We start from the raw sequence: 19,238 nt of genomic DNA, 5'->3' as shown, positions 1-19,238 counted from the left end.
ATAGAACGTGCGAACGAGTTTGAAGAATACAAGACAGTGAAGCGATTCAGGACGAGGAATAAGTAGAGGGCGAGGGTAGATCTTGAACGTTCGAAAAGAAACTGGAATTGAAGTATTATTTGTTAATTCTAGGCAATATTCAAAATTCGCAAAAGCGCGGGGCTGATTCGTACGAAACTGCTAATGCAACTTTATCGACGATGCTTTTTCTGAGGTAAAAAGAACTTGTCTTCATCTTTAATATAACACACTGCAATATTAATATAATATCATATAATTTCTAAGAGATGAAATGATCTGTATGTATAAGTCAGTATATTTGGAACGAGTTAATCTTTACAAACTAGAAGCAGTTTTTCATGTACAGCGAGCCAGAGAACGATGAGCGGTTCTCCAAGTTTTGTTTGAGGATTCAAGGATAGAAGAGTGTGAAGCATTCATGCAAACATAAATACAATTTTTATAAAACACAACGGTTTAGGTTTTAAATGAGTTGTACATTGTTTCGGTTGTTGAATAGGCCAGAATATAACTGCTGGTGCATAATAATTAAGCCCAAACTTTGACGGTATTATCCCAGCTGGCAGTGGCGAAAGAAGTTCCGTCGGGGCAGCGGCGTAAAGCTGTCACGCGATTTTCATGAGCGAACACGCAGCCGACCTTGATTCCTTGCATCGAGTCCCATAAATGAATCAAGTAGTCGTTGTACCCGCCGAAGATGAGCCTCCCTGATATCTGAAACACTCGTCAACAAGTTGTAAGTGAGATCGGGGCTCTCACCGAAAAGTCTATAGAATTGCAGCTAAACATAACAGGTTTTCTTTGGTAGCAGCCCAGTTCAGCGTCGGCCCGAAGATCGAATAGGCGAATTGTCGAATCGTCCGAGGCGGAAGCGATGGCATCTCCCGTCGGAGACCAGCGGACGTCGTTCACGTCGTCTCAATTGACGTTATAAAGAAATCAGCAGAGGCAGATTACCTGTGTGGCCTCTGAAAGTTTGGACGCACTGATCCGATCGAACATCCCATATTCGAATCACTTGGTCACATCCAGCAGAAGCCAGTAAGTTTGAATCGTCTTGAGGGACATCTACGCCCAAAATAGCATCCGGTGAATGGAAGGCCTATTAGATCAGTAGAAAAGAAGGAGAGTGGCTGTTCTCACTTGAATCATGGATGTGGACTCAACATCCCATAAGGCGGTCGTGCCATCGCCCGAGGCAGTAATAAGTTGATGTTCGGAGTGAAGAAAAGTACAAAATGATAAAAAAGACGTATGTATAGCGACGACCTTAACAAATGCAAGCTAATGCGTATAAAGGGAGCATACTTTTTTGGTGTGTGCAGTTGGACTAGGGAGTGGCGGCTCCCGAATGCCTGTTTCCAGAAGCACGGAGCCGAGAGAACTGTGGCTATGACTATTAAATTAAACTGTAATCAATCTTGAAGGGACGAGCGCGGGCAACGCTGTCATTACCTCTTCTCTCGTTCGCCGTCGCCCTCTCGCACGCGGAACAGGGCACATTTATTGTCCATGCCGCCAGCGGCGATCAGTTCCCCCGAAGGGGACAAGGCACATGAATTCACCCACGTAGTAGGCAACACCACTGTATCAATTCTTTTGTCAAGGCCAGCTTCCCAGACGACCTTGAATTCTTAATACAGAAACGTTTCAAAATGCGGCGACATACCACTGCGCCTTCTTTTGAGCTGGAAACAATTCTTCTTGAATTAGTGCCCCACGCGCAACACAGGACTTTGTCTTGATGCCTCTTCATCACCCGGACGAGTCTGTAGCTGGCGGGGCGCATCGGATCTGTTAAGCAGGTTTTTTCTCTGTGTCTCTCTGAGAGGAAACGTTCATTATCTCGGCAAACCATTTCCTAGAGTTCCACCAGCGATGAACAGCTCTATATCTGCCAGCTTTTCTCGCTCATGTCGGAGCCGATGGTCTAAGTCCAGAACTTCGCGTTGGAGCTGGGCGATCTGCTCATCAAGCGCCCGCTCTTTGTCTCGCGACATTCTTTCAAAAGATGATAGGCTTAGACTTGCACTAGTGAAGAAAAAAGGTAAACGCAGGACACTCAAGCTTTTCTCAAACCTAGTCATGGGCACAAAGAGCGTACGATCGTAGCAAAAACAGAGTGGGGGGTATAGTAACTAAGGCGCTTGTCTGGGATGACTAAAGAAAACGGCGAGAAAACTATGAGCGGGGGAGGTATCGATCGGCATTTAGCGACCAGTGTAAAATGATGAGCGTAAACCGGACATGCCCCGAAATCAATATACAGTCAACAAAGCTAAGCGATTTCAGAAACTCAAAGTTGAAAGATTCTAGCGGCGGAGGCGGGTTCTTAATTGCCCCCAGTTGAAAGAAGAAGTGATCGACGAGAAAGCAAAAGGCTCAACAGACGATATAAAACAAAGATTTCTATTATTGATAGAATCATTATTTTCGTTTGGCAAGTTCTCGTACTCTTGAGGGAAAAGGTGCCTTGGCGAGAGAAGGAGGTCTTTTTCTTGTCGCAATTAAAGATTCATCACTCTCGAATAAATATTTTGTTGAAAGTGACTTACCTCAAGTCTACTCAGAAGCGCTTCAATAAGGAATGAAACAAAAAATATTTCTTTTGGTAGTCAAAAAAATAATAATCTCCGCTTTCTCTACTCGCCATGCACTGTACTGCCACTACAGGCGCGCTCACTCTCTTTCTTTCTCGTTTTGGCAATAAATGACAGTCTTTTAAAAACTTATCAATTTGCATAAATAAATCACGGCGAAAGTAGCCGTGTGAATAAGAAAACAGAGAGAGGGAGCAGACAAATAATCCCGATTAGGGCGCTTTTCCTTATTTTAAAAATAGACTTATCCGAAAAGATCGATTGAGTTTGATGCGAGTGTGTGTATGTCATCGGACAGCCCTTCATTTACATATCCACACATTAATTTCTTGAATATTGAAAGAACCACTTTCTACTTCCCATGGGCGACGAAAGCGTTTGCATTTTCTCTTTCGATTGAGAAAAGAAAAGGGAGAAATACTCGCTCAGAAAGGAATTTAGTGACATTGATACTTTCTAAGAATATTGATTGGGGAATAAGGCACGAGCTAGAGCTATTTGGGATAGCGAATCTTGGCATATTTCCTATAAAGCGGCAATGAAATATTAACCTATTCCAGCACTTGTTGACAACCTCGTTCAACTCGGATCGAAGTCACTACAGTCGTCCACTGCTACTTTTAGTAGCAGACTGCTGCAGTACTACATGTACTCATTTGCGGATAAGTCATTAGGCCGGGTTAATTAAGTAAAGGGGACAATATTTCTATAATAATTGGAAACACTTTTTTCCCAAAGATTTCGCGACAATAAATATTAGTGAATAAAGGCGGATTGATCTGAATCAGACCCATTCACCAAATTATGGTTTTAATCAATTATAGTTTTAGAGGATGATAATGTCTACGACTCTTACAAATACATTATAAATAGAACAAAATAGTAAGAAATATAAAGAAAAATACAGTTTTCTTCGTTCAGCAAAGCTCTCTAGTAGACCAAAAAATAATACGATTGTATTTTTTCAATAACTCTTGTCAAAAGTGAAACTGGTTGTTTTTTGTTGTATTGTAAGTATTGTGAAAAAATGGGGCCGCCGCGACTTGTCCAGTTGGCTGGATGATCCCCACTCGAAGGCTGTTGCTGCTGCTGGGAGCAGGCGCCGCCGAGCTGATTGGTTCAGATCTTCGCTGGAAGAGAAGTTGCGCTGCGCCACATCGATTCCGGTTCTTTTTTAAATCTCTCCTTTCGTAGAATTATGCTCGGACATTCGCTCTAGTAGAGAATCTCTACAAGAAATTTGAAGTTAACTTTGCATCGAAAATCGAATATTGTTATTTTCAATGATAGTAGGTAATAAAATTATGTGTTTTATAGAACGGCAAAAACGGTTCGGAACGCACGAGAAAAAGCCTCTTATTATGAGTCTGCTGAAGACATACGAACAACAGTTTGGCGAGGGATAAATTGTTCTTTTGATTGCCTTTCGCTAGAATCAATTCAAGCGCTTGCAACATTTCTATCCCGACAAAAAGCAACTCGACAGCAGATGCAACGGCAAAGATTGCTTCTTTACTTCGGACTGGTCGTGAAACGCCGAACGCGTCGGCCGAAATCGCAAACATAAAACGCCAAATCCACGATGATATGAAAGAAGCCAAAGAAATCTTGGAGCAATTCGAGCTCGAAGTTCGAGAAATACCCAAAGAGAGTAAGTTTGCAGTTTGTAAAGTCGGAATCGAACTTTGATGCTAACTTGCTCCGGATCAATATCTCGATTCAGAGCTGATAGGAAAATTTTTAGGTCGACAGAAGTATCAAAGCAAATTGAAGGCGTATCAAGGAGAAATGAAGAAGGTAGAAGGAGAGTTCCAATCTGCCATGGACACAGTGCAGCAAATCAAATCTCGGCATGAGTTGATCGGGGCTACTGTGGCGGCCGAAATGTACGACGACACGGAAAACTCGGCGCTGCTTGAAAGTGTAGATCGCATCGAACGAGGCACGAGGCGGCTTCAAGAGGCAAACAGAGTTGCTATTGAGTCCGAACAGATTGGAGCTGACATTCTCAGCAACTTGCAAAAAGACAGAGAGACCATCAACCGCACAAGAGCTCGTGTTAGGTATCCAACGCAACTAGTCTCTTTTCCAGTGAGTTAAAGTGATTTCAAGGGATACAGAGTTCAATCTTGGCGAATCTTCGCGTATTCTCAGCGGCATGATCAGGAGAGCTCTTCAAAATCGTGTGATTCTTTATTCTATTGTCGCCGGGCTCGTCTTCTTTATTTTGCTCACGATTTATATCAAACTGCGCTGAAATGGCCCCTTTCGCTGCATATAGTCGTGCTTTTCAAATCTGTATTTATTCGCATTCATTCATTTTCCTACTCTGCCACTAATACAAAAAGTTCAAATTCTCAAAGTCTGAAAGAAAAAAAGAATTATTTCAGAGCAATGCTCTCTGATCCCTGGGAACAATTGCTTCCGGATTTCGCCGACGCTGGCCCGGTTCTTATCATTTTGATGGCTTCGTTCGCTTTTATAATTAACTGTGACTAAATAAGCTCTCGTCCTTCCTCCGAACCGTTATTGAGACATCATCCTCGACAATGGAATCGTCCAGCCCTTGCTTTTCCGAGGGGGGTTAGAATTCGTCACCTCGGCTGATGGACAGTCCGTCCAGTCCATTTTCAGCCCGGTGACAAAGTTTGGACGCAGTGTCGTGGTTCTCGTCTCCAGGTAGAGAAAATAGAATCGTAGTGTGTTTAACTTATTCTATGGAAGACGATCGGATCAAGTCGAATTTTAGGCCGCTTATCGGAGAGACAGTCGATCTCATTAAGAGGACCGTCTCCAGTCAAGATTGGAAAAACGCTTTCGTCTACACAAGCGTATCAACGTCTACTCACTTTCACCTTTACGGATCGGTGACAGTCTCGGAGAGTGCCTTTTACCAGCAGTTCTCCGACAAGTTGCGGGAATCCAATCCATCCCTCCAAAAGGTCTTGACGAAGGCGATTCCTGCCCTTCGAAATCTTTCGTTTTCGAACAAATTTTCCAACGACTCCATCGAGCTCATTCAATCGCAGATCCGTCCTCTCTTCCAGAGCCAAATTCATCGCATAGGCTCTCCCAATGTTCCCGGTTTCTCATTCCACAATCTTCCGAAGCAAGACCAAATCGAGATTTTGTCCTTCTCCGCCGTCCTGGCTGAAATGCAAAGTGGTGTCGAAATGTCCCTGTGGGCAGCGGGCGAAATCTCGAAAATTGTTGCTGAGCGTCTCCTGCAGACAAATAGTAAATCAGAGCTCAATCAGCAAGCAGTGCTTCTTTTTGACCGGCTAGTAGAGTTCGGGAAAGATAAACTCGAGCCAACAGCGGCTGATCTCATCTTTGCTGCCAGTAACCCGTTACTCCCTATCAAAGAAGGAGGCGCCGATCTTGGATCGAGTCTACTCTTTCCGAGAAATTCTGACGACGTGAAGCTATTTGATGCGCTGAAAACGGAGAGCCTTGAATACTCGAAGAAGGTGGTTGAGAGTATAATTTCGATGAAAGCGAATATTAACGGCGACTTGCGCGAAATGGTTGAAAAACTGAAAAAGAAAAAATCGTTTTGTCTTGAGAATGAAGGTCTTTTCTCCGCCGCACAATTGTTATCGGGAAACTTGGCCTCTGTTTCGATGGATTTTGGCAGTTTGAAAACTAAAATTTCAAGCTATCCAGAGGATGCTCCCGTCGAGCTTCTCGTGGCTGACTATCTTCACTACCTTTCGACTTTCGACCTGACACGCGTGTCGCCAGAGAAGAGAGAAGAGTTTCAAATTCTGGAAGCATCTTTTGCTTTATATTTGAACAAATGTACACCCAACCAAAGAATGAAAGCTTTCCCAATGTTTTTTCTTCCGCCAAATCGTAAGTGTTGACGGGCATCAACGAAAAAAACTCATTGATTCAGCAACGCTGGATGAAATCAGATCAAGGGTGGAGCAGCGTTTTGGTCAAATGAAAGCGGACCTAGCAATGTGCAATAAGCGGTACGGCACATATGGCTCGGCCCAAATCCTAGAGACACTACTCATAGGCATGCCTGTCCCGAACTTCATCGAGAAAATTGAAGACGGGCTCCTTGGAAAGTTATCGTCGGGATTTGGCTTCTTTGGTGGAAATGGGTCGGCGAAACCCTCGCATCCTAAAGGTCAGAAATGCTATTTTTCAATTTCTAACAATGATTGTTTTAGACTTCTCAAGGATACTCGTTGTTGTCATCGGCGGTCTGACATTTGCAGAAGCGAAGCAGATCAAAAACCTGGAAGGCAAATTCAATGTAGATATTCAAGTCGTCACGAATACCGTTTTCACCCCAAAAACAATGACTCATCATTTATCGTGAATTCTTCGCTTACTCGTGATTGGCGATTCTTCCTTCCAACAATGTGCAATAAATAAGCTTCCTCCTTGATTTTTGATCGGCCTACGCAAAAATCTCCGGCTTGCCGTGGTTGGTCGGAATCCTCTCCATTCCTCCAAGAAGGCAAAGTTGAGCCATCTCCCTCGACTCAGCCTAATTCTGCATAGATTTTCAAATAGAGAAACTAACAGAGACACTTTTTAGAAATGGGCGAAGGGACGAAGCGGCGTTCCACTTCCCCGGCTTCTCTGTCGGGCAAGAACCCAAAGCGGCGGAAGGAGCAAGAAGAGGACGAAGAAGAAGAAGACAACGAAGTACCTGATTCTCCCCCTCCACCCCCTGGTGATTCAGATAGTGGCGATGAGTCTGAGGAAGGCGGAGAGGACGAGATCGTTCACCAAGGAGCCCATAAACTAAAGAAGGTAGCTCAGAAATATATGAAAAAACCACTATTGTCGAAGCATGTTTGATTTTCGGTTATACTTACTTGACCTTTTAGATGGTTCTGCAGAACTTCATGTGTCATCGCATGTTGGAACTCGACTTTGGCGATCGAATTACTTTCATCACTGGAAAGAACGGCAGCGGTAAGCCATTATCGAAGCTTCATCAGGAAACAATCTGAATTTAGGGAAAAGTGCGACAATGAATGCGCTCACGGCAGTATTTGGTGGAAAACAGACTGATACGGGAAAGAAAGGCTCCGTCGTTGGTTGGATTCGTAGAGGTCCTAGCGGGCGCCAGCAGAAGGCAACCATCAAAATTACGATCAGCAATGAGGGCCCTAATCCGTACAAGTATGAAACTTACGGAAGCGACATCACTTTCGAGCGGCAGATCACGGCCTCATATTCGAGCTACTACTTGACGGGCACAAACAGCCGACGCGAAAAAGTTACCGCCGCGCAGATCAAGCTCATCGCCAACTACTTCAAGATTCAGGTAATTCTGTTAGTAAAGACGAAATTCTAACTTGAAACTACCAGGCGACGAATCCCTTCACGATCATGACACAAGAAACGATCAAGAACTTCATGAAGGGAAACCCGAAGAAGCTTTACGAGCACTTCTCCCGCGGTACGAGCATCGACGAGCTCAAGAGCAGCTACAACGAAATGCGCGATAATTGGGAGGAGCAGAAGGCGAAACAGCAAAGGCGAGTGACAGACCTGAAAGAGCAAAAAAAATTGAAGGAAGAGGCCGTTGGAAAGCTTAAGCTTTGCGAAAGAAAGCGAAGCGCTCAAGCCAGACAACTCCAACTCGACAGTTTGGAAAAGTGGACGGAAGTGCCTCTTGCTGAGGCACAGTTAAAGAAAGCCACGAAAAAGGTTGCCGACTACGAGAACCTTTTGGAACAGGTCGAGGATCGAGAGAAAGATAAACAGGCACTCCTTAATAACCAGGATGATGGAGTGGATGAACGAGACCGTGTTAGAATCCAGTAAGTATTTTTCCTTACTTCTTTATTGACTCTTTTTGTTGATTTAATTTTTAAGGGCGGAGTTAAAGGACTTTAAGGACAAAGTGAGCGCGTTGGAAAAGGAGCAGAAGAAGCAGGAGGCCGAGCAAAACAAAGACCTTCGCCTCAAGTCAAAGCTGGAGGATGATATTACTCACGCTGAACGAAAGATCACCAACTGCAAGCGTCAGCTGAAGTCTTACAAGGACAACCCTGTCGTCGAGAAACAGGCTCAATTGGAGGAAGCGCGTCTTGCTAATCGTGAACTAATGGAAGAGAAAAAACTCAAGTTGGTTGAGGAAGTAGAGCCTACCATGAAAGAAGCTAGAGAGCAATTGGAGATAATTGTCTCGAATATCGACGGAGCCAGGGCTGCCATCCATCAAGGCGAGAAGCGCATTCAAGAGTTAGAGCGGGAAAGGGACGAGATCCGACGACGATCCTCGGCGAAAGAAAATAAGTTTGGTCCTTACGCCGGGGAGATTGCCCGGAAGATTGCAACTGCTCGGTGGATTAAGGAGCCTGTTGGCCCGATTGGCAATCACATTGATATTCACGATAGCTACCAAAAATACGCCGGTGTTATCGAGAAACAACTTGCCGCCACTCTCCATGGATACATCGTATTCACTCTGGAGGACAAGATGAAACTGAGTAAGTCTACTTTTAAATATAGTAAAACTATAATGTGTCAACCAGCCTGTTTAGTGATGAGATCAAAAATACTCTCTAATGTGTTCTTAAGCTGCGATCATCAAGAGCATCACCAACAACGTGCCCAGCATCTACCAGCAGGACTTTGTGTCGGACTCCTTTCGCAACCGACGAAGTTTCAAGGAGGCGTATCATACGCGATACCCTTCGGGACTCAAAGTCTTGAAAATTAATCATCTCGCTGTGGAGAATCTGATCATCTCTTGGAGCCAGTTGAACTACTTCTTGCTCTGCGACGATGAAGAGGCTGCTCAGGACATTGCTCAGTCCGAAGTAAGTAACCCCGGTGGATCGAACTACCCGAGTGTGCTAACCACGAAAGGCGGCGAGTTCAAGTACCGTTCTGGTGTCAGTGGAGGAAGTAACGATCTCGTCGCGCGTTATCTGTGCGAGTCCAACGATTTCCAGAGTATCACCGACCAGAATGCAAGGGTAATTTGTCTTTTTTAGTTTGTCTATTACCAATCAGTACTCGACTAACAACTGCTCTAACATGATATTTTTAGGATCTTGGACAAGCGAAACGGGAGCACGAGGCCTATCAGAATGATTTCAAAAAATGGCAGAAAAGAGCTGGCGAAAAGAAGGACGTTATAAGAAAGAAGGAGCAGATTCGTGCAAACTTAGATAATCTGATCAAGGGATGCATGAGGAAAGATGAGCATTTTGAGAAGCAGCTCCGAGAACTCGTTGTCAATACTGACGGCCGTCATGCGCAGTTGATGACCGAGATCCAGCACAGCCAGGCAGAGATCGATGCGAAGAAAGATCAGCTTGTAGGCATCGAAGAAAGAATGGAATACGCGGAACGCAAGATTGATGAAAAGAAAGAAGTTTGCGCTCGTGAGGGAGAAATGCTCGACAAACGCATGCAAGAGCTTGAGGCCCTAGAAGCACGAAAACTTCGCAGGGAAAATGACGCCAGGAAAATCGAGAAGGAACTGAAGGAGATCAAGCTGGCGAAGAAAGATGTCGAAGATAAGATCGTCGCGAAAAAGGCTGACGTGGAGAAATGGAAGAAGGAAGCTGAAAACGCCGTTCGAATCGCGGAAAGCCACTGCGAGCGCCCAACCAAACCGCTTACGAAAAAGCTGCTGACTGACGAGCGGGAGAAGATCTCTCGTGACTTGAAAATCAATGTCAAGAGCTCCGACAAGGATTACGAAGACATCAAGCGAGCCGCGGAGGAAGCAGCCGAGACCTACAAGAAGAAAAAGACGAATCTCAAGGCTCGTCAAATCGTTAGTTTAATTTTTTAACTCTTACTATTTATAAATTTCAGGCCACTGGGAAGATAGAAGCTGCAGTGAGAATTCGCCTCTCGGAGCTCAATAGCCTTGTTGAGGATCAAGCTCAACGAGTCTCCCACTTCTTTAGCCACATCTGCCGAGGAAACAAATACGAGGGCGAGTGTAAAATCATCCCAGAGAAATTCGACCTCAACGCTAAAAGCCAAAGCCAAGGAAGTGAGTTCTATTTGATAAAAGGATCAAATTGTTGATTCTCGATTGCTAAAAATAATTCAGCGATCACCATCAACATGTCAAAGATCGTCGGTGACCAAAAGATTGACATGGAAGCCCTCTCAGAAATGGGCAAGAATAAGGGCAACACAGCGACTCTCTCCGGAGGGGAGCGAAGCATCAGCACGGTCATCCTTCTCATCGCGATTTGGCACGCCACAAGCTCGCCATTTCGATGCATCGATGAGTTCGATGTTTACATGGATGCCCACCACAAACATATGGCGACTCACGTATGAACCAAGATATTTTTTAATGCTAACTTCAAAATTAGATCTTATGCCGCTACGCAGAAACTAATCCGGGCGCCCAAGTCATCTTCCTCACTCCCCAGGGCCTCTCTGACGATCAGAAAGGTCTCCGCAAACAGTTTGGTGACATCTTTCAGTTCCTCAAAATGAAGGACCCCACTCGCGCCGAATAAAACTAAATGCTCACACCATTCCTGCCTACTGATACAAGTTCACTTTCTGCAGGGCTAAAAATTATTGAGCAAGTATTGAAGAATACAGTCGTTTTGCCGCTTTCTTTTAGGGTTAATCTTAAATATAATTTCTAGCTGTAAATTTTCTATTTAAAAACCTATTTCCAACGAAGAAATATGCTGCATATTTCTTCTTCACAAATTGAGTATAAAAGCAACGAAGAATTTATTATTTCAAGCGGCACAACTCTCCTATAAGTATACCTATCATTTTGTCCTTACATAATATCTTCTTCACTGTATTCTTCAATAACATAATATTTTTATCTCTATTTACTGATAGTTCAAACGAGACTGAAAAATAAACTACAAGACTATCCCACGAAATTCAAAGAATCGCAATATTTTGAAACATTGCGAATCAATCGCTTGAAAGATAATTGATGCAGGAGGATTGCATTGACTTTCTCTGTAAGATGTCCAGCGTGATAAGGTCAGAGAGGGAGCTAAAAAATGCGGCGAAAGAAGACTCGAAATTCTAATAGTGGAGATCTACACACGATGACTCGTTGTTGCCATGGGAGCAGGGATTGATTCGCATTTAAGCAATTTCAGTTCATACTATAATTAACATTCTAGAACATAGAAAGAGCAATCTATTTGTGCAAAGAAGAAAACATTTCGGATAGTTCAGTATGGGCGAAGTGCAAGAAGGCCGCTCAAAATATTATACGCCCAATGAGGTAAAATTAATTCATTAGAAGGAAAAGAGTTTAATCGCAGGTGGCCCTGCACAATACCAGCGCAGACTGTTGGATTTCCTTCCTCGGAAAAGTGTACGACCTGACGAACTTGATAAATCAACACAAAGGAGGAAAAAGGGACCTCACCTCACCTATTCTTGCCATGGCTGGAAACGTAGGCATGATCGTATTATTTATATCAAGTTTTAAAATAAGGACATTTCGCACTGGTTTAATCAAGTTACTGGAGATCTGAAAACGTATGTTGACGCCGAAAAGGTAAAAAATAATTTAAAGTCGATCGACTTTGTCTTCTAGGGCATCGTCCGATACTATACCCCACACGGAGACCTGCTTCATATCCCACCTTCTGAACCAAGATCCGACTACAATAATGATTTTGGCCGCCCATGGTGGAAGGATCGAAGATATGAGGTACAATGAATTATTATTCATTTGCTCCCATGGAATACTAGGTTGGAACCCTTACAAAAAAGCCGCGAAAACTAAGAATCGTTAACACGCTTACCAGCCAGCAGCACATCATCGAAGTTTGCTCTGAAGAAACTATGCTTGAAATTCTTGCCAGGTACTTCTTATAATACAATGTATAAACGGATAATAAATATCCACTTTTCAGATATATTTGTTATAATTCTCACGCAGAGTCTTACACATGGAAATATAAAGGAGAAGAACTAGACAAAACAAAAACCTTGGGTAAGTTACTTTTCAATATAAGAATGGTTTAAATGATTTTCAGAGGAAAATGGAATTCTTGACGAAGACTTCGAACTTGAAGAGCTCGGCATGGATCCCGAGCAGTGGATCCCAGCAATTCACATTTATTTCAATGATGATCTGCGCTCTCACTATGAGAAGAATACTGCATAACACTTTAGCTATGTTGGAAGTTTTTTTTGTATAAATCGATATAATATTTCATAATAAATATTCATGACCCAATTTCGACTAGCAAAGAACTGAACTGTCGATCGGTTACGTTCTGCTTACGCGACTTCAATTAATTTGTTGATACATTTGTCTTCCATGATTTCCATTACCAGCGCAATCAAAGATTGTCAATTAATAATTACGATAGCTTGTAGAAGCATCGCAGTAGATATGCAAATAAAACAAGACGAAAAGACAAAATCAAATGTAGGAAGAAACCAATTTTAAGTTATTATAATTATTTTGTCGAGCCATATCATGCGCGGTGAGCCGTGTAATTTCAGAAATTAGAAGCTGAAATCTATCGAGCGCCTTCCATTTAACAAGATATTCGTAACCGTCGAGGTATTCCTTTCAGAAGATAGCGAAATAATCTGATCCGTTGTTGGTAAGTTTTTCTTATGGTAGATAACTGGTCTTGAATACGTTTGTCTGATTGAAGGGTCACCACTAAATGTAGGTCAGCGACATTTTTTACGTTCTCGGCCACTTTACGATACCTTGTTCTTGAGTACGACGAGTAACGTTTGATCAAGAACCATTTCTAAGAAATCGTTAAAAAGAGAAGAAAAATATCTGCGATTGTCAGAGCCATAGAGACTGTCAGAAGGTGATAAACTCGTGGTAAATAGCCGCATTTTGCGGAAAATAAATTCCAAGTGATTAGTTTTAAAATATTACGTTATATATAGTACGACTTTCTAAGCAGTAGTTAAATAACATTAACTTCCTCCTTTTATGATAATTGTGCATTTCGCTAACAATGGGTGCACCTTACACTTCTTCTGTGGAAAGGAATTAGCGCTCCCCATTTTAAGTCACGCGCGATATAGCATTTGACTACTCGTAAACTTGAAAGGTCTTTGTCTGAGTCCAGTATCTGATAAACAACCTACTCCCGAAAATCTGCACAGTTATTTCCTTTGAAATTTTAGTGCGCAGAGAGATCTAAGCGGTTACAAGTTCGAGTATTTTCTGAGGCCACTAGAAAGTGCTTTGGGGGCATTCACTAGAACCGAGAACGAGACACGGCACGTCGTTTTCACCGCTCGCGTGCCATTTTTTCCAATGTTAGCTAGGTAACCTTAACACTGGCGCGCTCCGAGCAAACAGATTTTGTCATTTATCTGCAAATGTTTGCGTCGACAGAGTTTTCGCGAAAAGATTATTCATGTTTTTAAGAAATTAACGATACCAAACCAAGAGCTAGATAAAATATCAGCCTCAAGCGAAGAGCATGTTTTCGGCCTGGTGGTTACTGCCATTATTACCGTCGCTTTATGCGGAAGAGACAGAAAATGACCCTGAATATAACGATGGCATCTCTGTAAGTTTTATTCTAGCACTATAAGTTTATGTCAAGGACGACATAATATTGTGTGCAGTGTTATCAATGATAAATGTAGCAAGCGGACGTTGCGATGGTCAAAAACTTTTTGGAGACGAGTCCATCGGAATGGGATCCCCTCGATCAAGGTCAGTTCGCCCGCGGATCAGTTGTTCCTGGAGAACCGGCATTTGGTGAAGTCGTTCTTGTTGGAACAGGAATTTTCGAAAACCCTGACAATCCGGTAAACCTCTTATCGAAATACTCATCGAATGGTTTACCCTAGGATGGAATCTACGGCTGCAAAGAAGAAGATTATGGGAGCAGCAACTTTACGGGGAAGGTAGCATTTCTTTACAGAGGAATCTGTAAATTTGAAGAAAAAGTCACGCTTGCCGCCGAAGCTGGTGCAGAGGTCGTTGTCATTGTTAACAACAATCCTGAAGGTGTCATTACAATGTCCATCGGAAGTAAGTTAAACTTTAAATGTGCTGATTAGATAATCATAATCGCTTAGAAGCAAAGGAAAAAAACGTCATTTCATTGATGATTACAAATAAGAGTGGCTATCAAATTCTTCAAGAGTTGAAAGAAAAAGAAACATACGAAAACGTCTTCTTGAAAATATCAAAAGGGGTAGATAATCTTTATTTTCCTATCAAACCCTTATACTTTTTTTATAAACAAGATATAAATCATTTTGAAATTCAAAATTGAACGATTCTTAAATTAAATCAAAATTCGATTTATTGAATAATAATGATGCTCGATTCAAGACCATTCTATGATTGATAAATATTAATAAAATCAGCAACGCAAATGTCAAGTCAAATTAAAATTCAGACCCCGACTGTTGGGTTCGAAAAAATCATTGTCATCGTGATATGCTTGGCATTTTTGGTCTTGTTGACAATATCACTTGCCTGGGTTATTTTCTATTATGTGCAGCGATTTCGAGTCCTCCATCAACAATACCGGGTAAGTCAAAGTAGTCGTTCACACTCATTGCTAAATCTTCTTTCTCAGGACCAAAAGAAACAAGAGCAACTGATGCGAAAAGCTCTCGATGCTCTCAAAGTTGAAATTCTGACGAGCAGTTCTGAAATTGTCAAAAATTCAGACGAAACATGTTGTGCGATTTGTATAGACAACTTTGAGGCAAAGGACGTCGTTAGACACTTGACTTGTTGTCATCTTTATCACAAGAAATGTATCGATCCATGGCTGATGGAAAAGGGCACGTGTCCCCAGTGCAAGGTTGATATACTCAAGCAGTTGGGCCTTCGGGACGCGGAAGAAGTTGCGCGCGGACCGTCAGAGGTTTGTGCGCTTTTCATAGAAATATTTCACGCCTATTTTTTCAGGAAGATAACACCGCATTTTCCTCCGAAGAGCGTGAAACTGATTGGCAGCAAGCAACTGCGCCGGATGAGCGAGACCTCGGTATGACATATGATCGAGCTGATTGACCGCTCAGATATAATTCAAGCGATTTAGTAGTTTGATAAATGTTATCTTTAAGATTCTGGCGTTGAAGACGAGGACGATCATCAGCAAGAAATTTACATGAAAAACGAGTTGGAAGTAAGCCATCCGTCAGCAAACTATGATGTCGCCCAGCATCAGTCTGTAATGCGTGCGCTAAGCGAACCCTTGCCACCAGTCAATTGTACTACGTACGAGCGTACCAGAGGAAGACGAAGCTCGATTGAGCCAGGTCAGAAGCGTGAAACTCGTTCTTTTTACCTCAGATTTAGATACAGTTTCCGAAATCAACGAAGAATCCTCCAATACCGAGCTATAATATCCTCCGCCCTTAATAATATTGCTCTATTACTCTTCTGCCATTTGTGTAATCAGTGTAAAAGTAACATTCTCTACTCCTTCAAGTTCCTCCATTCGTCCCTTCTGTTTACATCCTAACCTTAAGGATTACCATCGCTCTTCGTTCTTCTCTTCAGTCAGTTTCGATTTCAAGGTTTCTCCCGGAAAGATAACACGAAATAAAATCTTCTCAGTTCAGAGAGCTCTTTTAATCTTATGTCATTTTATTCATGAAACTGGATGTATCAAAATAAGCAAGTTGAATTTCGCAATTTATATCAGTGAATCGTACATGTCATCAAGCGTCAATTCTATTGGAAACTGGCCCCGCTTGTCCATGTTTCGAACATTCTTAAAACAACAACTATACTTGACTATGATTAAAGTACAATTACCATAAAAGGAGATCGTTTTTCGTAGTCTTCACTCATCAAATCACTCATGTCAAAGAATCCAGGCGAGGCAAAAGCTAAACATACGTTAACATAAAATAAGGATTATCTAAAATTCGCGCAATCTTCTAAAAACGAAGTGGGAAAAGAATTGATTTTTAAAATTTTAGATTCACTTTCCCCGGTTTTCAGACAAGCCCTCTCTAACAAGGATAATATCATACCTAGAGTCAAAAAGGCATAAAAAAGCTTCATGATTTTCTTCTTTTTTTTACTGACAGGCTCATCTATCTGTTTCCCGTGCTTAAATATCCGAACACGGAACTTAATATTTTAGAGTCCCCTGTGTCTCATTAAACAAGAACAATGGCACAGTACTATACATTACGAATAAAAAATTCAAAACCTCATTAACCTACAACTAATATGCAATCAGGGAGTTCATTTCGAGGAAACTGATTAAGGTTTCAAAGTCTTTGAATCAAGGCTTAGAATAATGGAGTCTTATAAGTTATTCACAGAGTAAAAGCATTTTGAAGCTAGGAATTTCCAAATCAATATAACCGTATTTTTACCCTTGCCCTTAGAAAATACTCATGTCGCGATTAAGTTCAATCATTAAATGTTTTATATATTTATATACAGATTCCCTTTCTTAACGCCCCTATTAGCAACGGTCTCATTATACTGTCCGTTATCTCATTAAATATTTAGTCGATTAAATGCTCATCGACCATTTTTTCTTCATAAAAGATAATTTTACTTTCATTTTTCTTTTGAGAAAGAAAAAAAAACAGAGAGAAAGAAGAACCGATTTTTAATCGAGAATACAAGGTTATTCAAAAATCCATTAGATACTACCGCCGGTTTAATTGAAGGTTCAATATGCGTCGCAACGGGTTTAGGTTTGATCTCAGGTACACGGAGATAATTACATACTGTAGTACGCGCAAGGTGTCACGTATGACGTGATGTAGCATCTTATCTGGTCTCAGTTCGTCCGTTCATCTCAGATTCAAGTTAATCATTGCTCAACAGTTTTACTCAAACTGCCCGCTGAGAGACAGGGTAAAAGTTGCATTTTTGATGAGTTGCTCAGCCATTCCCAGTACCACAACCATTCCATTATTGAATTAGAGAGCGACTGATCTGCAAACTACAGAGATTATGCCGCTGAAGATCAAGCCCATGCTCAACATACTCGTTGTTTTGGCGCTTCTCATTTTGTCGATCGTGTAAGTTTCGCCGCGTCGTTCGAATTGTGAAAATATTTGCTTTAGGGTGCTCTGTACGATAGGCACGTTGCTCACTTGTGGTTCTGAGTGTCACATCTATCTGATAGGAAAGGCTATCGGATTCATGCAGCGCATTTGGTCTTCCATTTTCGAACTCATGTTCAAAACTGACTTTTTGGCGAAATTTGAATTTTAAATAGTTTCTTTAGTCTAAAGAAAGTTTTCTTAGAAAACTTTCTTCCAACTTCCGTGAACTTAGTTGAAAATTCTTAAATTTAATTTGAATGCGGTTTCTATCGATTTAAGTTGAATCAGATTCAAATCTATTTTGAATAAAACATGAATAGAAGCCATGTTTCTGGAGCCGACAAAAGTTATCATTGTCATGAATATTGTTGGACTATCTTTATTCAGTAAGTACTCATATCGAAGCGCCTAGACGGAAAAGTATCACACAAGACGGCGAAACTAAATTCTTGAGCGTGTGATGTGCCAAGATCCACTAGTTTCCACAACGCAGCCGCTCCCAGACGCGGCTATTGACGTTTAAGGCGTCATCATTATTCTCAATATTTCCACAGCCATTTATTCTGCGCGAATTCGAATCTCATGTGCATTCATAGTCTTTTCTCTCTGGGCAAGGTGGACCTGCTCAGACAGCTCAGTCGAGGAAATAGACCTTATGCAAGGTGCAAGTCGTCGCTTCAATCGCTCTCCGAGATCTCTTGCTGGCAGCGTGGAACTTGTATACCAGCCTGTCAATCATCCAGCTCATCCTGCTGCTTTTCACCACGTGTCAACGAGAACTTCTACGCCTTTGAACAGACTAAACAGCTCAAGATTCAAATCCTCGGAGACGCTCAAGGTGAAGACGCTCTCATTCATTGAAAATCACTTTTCTTCTCGAATCTCGCATCCTTTTATCATTCTATACAGAGCTCAGCGCCTTCATTGTACGATCACTACCGACAAACGAATGAGTTTGAGAAGCGGCTCAATATGGAGCCAACATACTTGGACGAGCTACCAATTGTGGAGGAGGCTGGAAATACGTTCGGACATTTTGTGAGTAGAAGATACGGATCGAGCAATACCATCACATACGGAGGTCAATATCGAACAGTGTCGAGACCGGGAACTATTGACAGGTACTTCCGCTAGTCTAAATTTTGTTAAAATATATCGTTATAAATATTATGGCCATTGATTTAGGCACCTGAATAACAGACACAACATGACAATGTCTACTTCAACAACTCTTCAATCGCACATTCTTCCAGAAGCCCCTCAATTGCGGTATTAGGAAAAGTTTAATTGGGTTTCGACTCGTGAAAGTTCTGTGCCCACATCTTTGAACTTTTAACAGACCTACAGCCCAGTCTTCGCATCTAATTAGAAGAAGAATTTATCTTATGTTTACAAGTCAAATAAACTGCCTCTTTTTCAGTCAATCAAGGTTTTGTGCGTTTACACAGAATCTATGAATACCAAAATACGATAGCTATTGATTTTGTTCCTTTCAGAAATAAGACAAATAAAGAAAAGGAAAATACGTTAGATAAAAATGAAATTTAGACTTCTCACTCCAATGAAAAAAGTTAAGTTTCGAGCTATCAACTGTTGAAAAATCGGGAAAGAAGGGCCAGTTTTGCATGCCTAGAGGATGAGTTA

General features: G+C 41.9%; 6 protein-coding genes across 11 annotated transcripts in view; 5 read left to right on the top strand and 1 right to left on the bottom strand.

Moving 5' to 3' along the window:
* The window catches only part of LOC145710190 (structural maintenance of chromosomes protein 6-like), a 55,948-nt gene extending 44,458 nt beyond the window's left edge, over positions 1-11,490 (top strand). Inside the window, exons 2-11 of the mRNA XM_081787892.1 lie at positions 7,177-7,394; positions 7,472-7,559; positions 7,604-7,914; positions 7,959-8,413; positions 8,469-9,085; positions 9,177-9,577; positions 9,652-10,386; positions 10,428-10,611; positions 10,672-10,901; positions 10,943-11,490. Of these exons, the coding sequence (XP_081644018.1) occupies positions 7,179-7,394; positions 7,472-7,559; positions 7,604-7,914; positions 7,959-8,413; positions 8,469-9,085; positions 9,177-9,577; positions 9,652-10,386; positions 10,428-10,611; positions 10,672-10,901; positions 10,943-11,092 (3,387 nt within the window). The 5' untranslated portion in view covers positions 7,177-7,178 and the 3' untranslated portion in view covers positions 11,093-11,490. The remainder of the gene's footprint in view (positions 1-7,176; positions 7,395-7,471; positions 7,560-7,603; positions 7,915-7,958; positions 8,414-8,468; positions 9,086-9,176; positions 9,578-9,651; positions 10,387-10,427; positions 10,612-10,671; positions 10,902-10,942) is intronic.
* Positions 2-2,123, bottom strand: LOC145710203 (guanine nucleotide-binding protein subunit beta-5-like). 2 transcript variants are annotated; one of them, XM_081787911.1, is made up of 9 exons: positions 2,101-2,123; positions 1,885-2,052; positions 1,691-1,817; positions 1,477-1,646; positions 1,330-1,417; positions 1,165-1,290; positions 979-1,123; positions 781-938; positions 2-735 (listed from the first exon to the last, which is right to left on the bottom strand). In XM_081787911.1, the coding sequence occupies exons 1-9, from the start codon at positions 2,106-2,108 to the stop codon at positions 550-552; spliced, it is 1,176 nt and encodes a 391-aa protein (XP_081644037.1). In that variant the 5' UTR covers positions 2,109-2,123; the 3' UTR covers positions 2-549. The 2 variants fall into 2 exon arrangements, with proteins under 2 accessions (XP_081644037.1, XP_081644038.1); XM_081787912.1 differs by having other exon boundaries at positions 1,330-1,411.
* Positions 4,983-7,023, top strand: LOC145710196 (uncharacterized). 2 transcript variants are annotated; one of them, XR_014135019.1, is made up of 6 exons: positions 4,983-5,064; positions 5,156-5,300; positions 5,371-6,476; positions 6,520-6,598; positions 6,646-6,759; positions 6,803-7,023. XR_014135019.1 is itself a non-coding variant. In XM_081787900.1 (5 exons), exons 1-5 carry the CDS (start codon positions 5,016-5,018, stop codon positions 6,952-6,954), a joined length of 1,692 nt encoding a protein of 563 aa, XP_081644026.1. In that variant the 5' UTR covers positions 4,983-5,015; the 3' UTR covers positions 6,955-7,023. The 2 variants fall into 2 exon arrangements, 1 of the variants encoding a protein (XP_081644026.1); XM_081787900.1 differs by having other exon boundaries at positions 6,520-6,759.
* A 171-nt stretch (positions 11,491-11,661) lies between the features above and the next one.
* Positions 11,662-12,797, top strand: LOC145710212 (cytochrome b5 domain-containing protein 1-like). Its single transcript, XM_081787922.1, has 7 exons — positions 11,662-11,835; positions 11,876-12,010; positions 12,052-12,114; positions 12,154-12,270; positions 12,312-12,424; positions 12,476-12,555; positions 12,599-12,797. The coding sequence occupies exons 1-7, from the start codon at positions 11,788-11,790 to the stop codon at positions 12,727-12,729; spliced, it is 687 nt and encodes a 228-aa protein (XP_081644048.1). The 5' UTR covers positions 11,662-11,787; the 3' UTR covers positions 12,730-12,797.
* Positions 12,798-13,044: 247 nt separating this feature from the next.
* On the top strand, positions 13,045-16,140 carry LOC145710202 (E3 ubiquitin-protein ligase RNF149-like). Of its 4 annotated transcripts, none has more exons than XM_081787908.1 (10): positions 13,045-13,177; positions 13,972-14,116; positions 14,196-14,360; positions 14,403-14,586; positions 14,634-14,752; positions 14,960-15,094; positions 15,143-15,436; positions 15,481-15,559; positions 15,639-15,833; positions 15,874-16,140. In XM_081787908.1, exons 2-10 carry the CDS (start codon positions 14,027-14,029, stop codon positions 15,918-15,920), a joined length of 1,308 nt encoding a protein of 435 aa, XP_081644034.1. In that variant the 5' UTR covers positions 13,045-13,177; positions 13,972-14,026; the 3' UTR covers positions 15,921-16,140. The 4 variants fall into 4 exon arrangements, with proteins under 4 accessions (XP_081644034.1, XP_081644035.1, XP_081644036.1 ...); XM_081787909.1 differs by lacking the exon at positions 13,045-13,177 and adding an exon at positions 13,693-13,859; XM_081787910.1 differs by lacking the exon at positions 13,045-13,177 and adding an exon at positions 13,693-13,868 and having other exon boundaries at positions 15,880-16,140.
* A 1,805-nt stretch (positions 16,141-17,945) lies between these two features.
* On the top strand, positions 17,946-18,996 carry LOC145710215 (uncharacterized). Its single transcript, XM_081787927.1, has 4 exons — positions 17,946-17,980; positions 18,191-18,432; positions 18,504-18,715; positions 18,780-18,996. Exons 1-4 carry the CDS (start codon positions 17,953-17,955, stop codon positions 18,868-18,870), a joined length of 573 nt encoding a protein of 190 aa, XP_081644053.1. The 5' UTR covers positions 17,946-17,952; the 3' UTR covers positions 18,871-18,996.
* Positions 18,997-19,238: the final 242 nt, after the last annotated feature.

Source organism: Oikopleura dioica, chromosome XSR (assembly GCF_907165135.1).
Source record: "Oikopleura dioica chromosome XSR, OKI2018_I68_1.0, whole genome shotgun sequence".
NCBI lineage: Eukaryota > Metazoa > Chordata > Appendicularia > Copelata > Oikopleuridae > Oikopleura > Oikopleura dioica.
This window is presented reverse-complemented; position numbering and strand designations above follow the sequence as displayed.

Coding starts and splice junctions, on each gene's coding strand:
- LOC145710215 (XM_081787927.1), top strand. CDS start 17,953: ATGAATATTGTTGGACTATCTTTATTCA. Junction 17,981..18,190: donor TGTTGGACTATCTTTATTCA/GTAAGTACTCAT, acceptor GTGCATTCATAG/TCTTTTCTCTCTGGGCAAGG. Junction 18,433..18,503: donor AATCCTCGGAGACGCTCAAG/GTGAAGACGCTC, acceptor CATTCTATACAG/AGCTCAGCGCCTTCATTGTA.
- LOC145710203 (XM_081787911.1), bottom strand. Junction 1,647..1,690: donor GCTCAAAAGAAGGCGCAGTG/GTATGTCGCCGC, acceptor TAAGAATTCAAG/GTCGTCTGGGAAGCTGGCCT. Junction 1,418..1,476: donor GACGGCGAACGAGAGAAGAG/GTAATGACAGCG, acceptor TTAATTTAATAG/TCATAGCCACAGTTCTCTCG.
- LOC145710196 (XM_081787900.1), top strand. CDS start 5,016: ATGCTCTCTGATCCCTGGGAACAATTGCTTCCGGATTTCGCCGACGCT. Junction 5,301..5,370: donor GTCGTGGTTCTCGTCTCCAG/GTAGAGAAAATA, acceptor GTCGAATTTTAG/GCCGCTTATCGGAGAGACAG. Junction 6,760..6,802: donor GAAACCCTCGCATCCTAAAG/GTCAGAAATGCT, acceptor TGATTGTTTTAG/ACTTCTCAAGGATACTCGTT.
- LOC145710212 (XM_081787922.1), top strand. CDS start 11,788: ATGGGCGAAGTGCAAGAAGGCCGCTCAAAATATTATACGCCCAATGAG. Junction 11,836..11,875: donor AATATTATACGCCCAATGAG/GTAAAATTAATT, acceptor GTTTAATCGCAG/GTGGCCCTGCACAATACCAG. Junction 12,011..12,051: donor TTCTTGCCATGGCTGGAAAC/GTAGGCATGATC, acceptor TTTTAAAATAAG/GACATTTCGCACTGGTTTAA.
- LOC145710202 (XM_081787908.1), top strand. CDS start 14,027: ATGTTTTCGGCCTGGTGGTTACTGCCATTATTACCGTCGCTTTATGCG. Junction 14,753..14,959: donor TCTTGAAAATATCAAAAGGG/GTAGATAATCTT, acceptor ATTAAAATTCAG/ACCCCGACTGTTGGGTTCGA. Junction 15,834..15,873: donor ACGAAGCTCGATTGAGCCAG/GTCAGAAGCGTG, acceptor CCTCAGATTTAG/ATACAGTTTCCGAAATCAAC.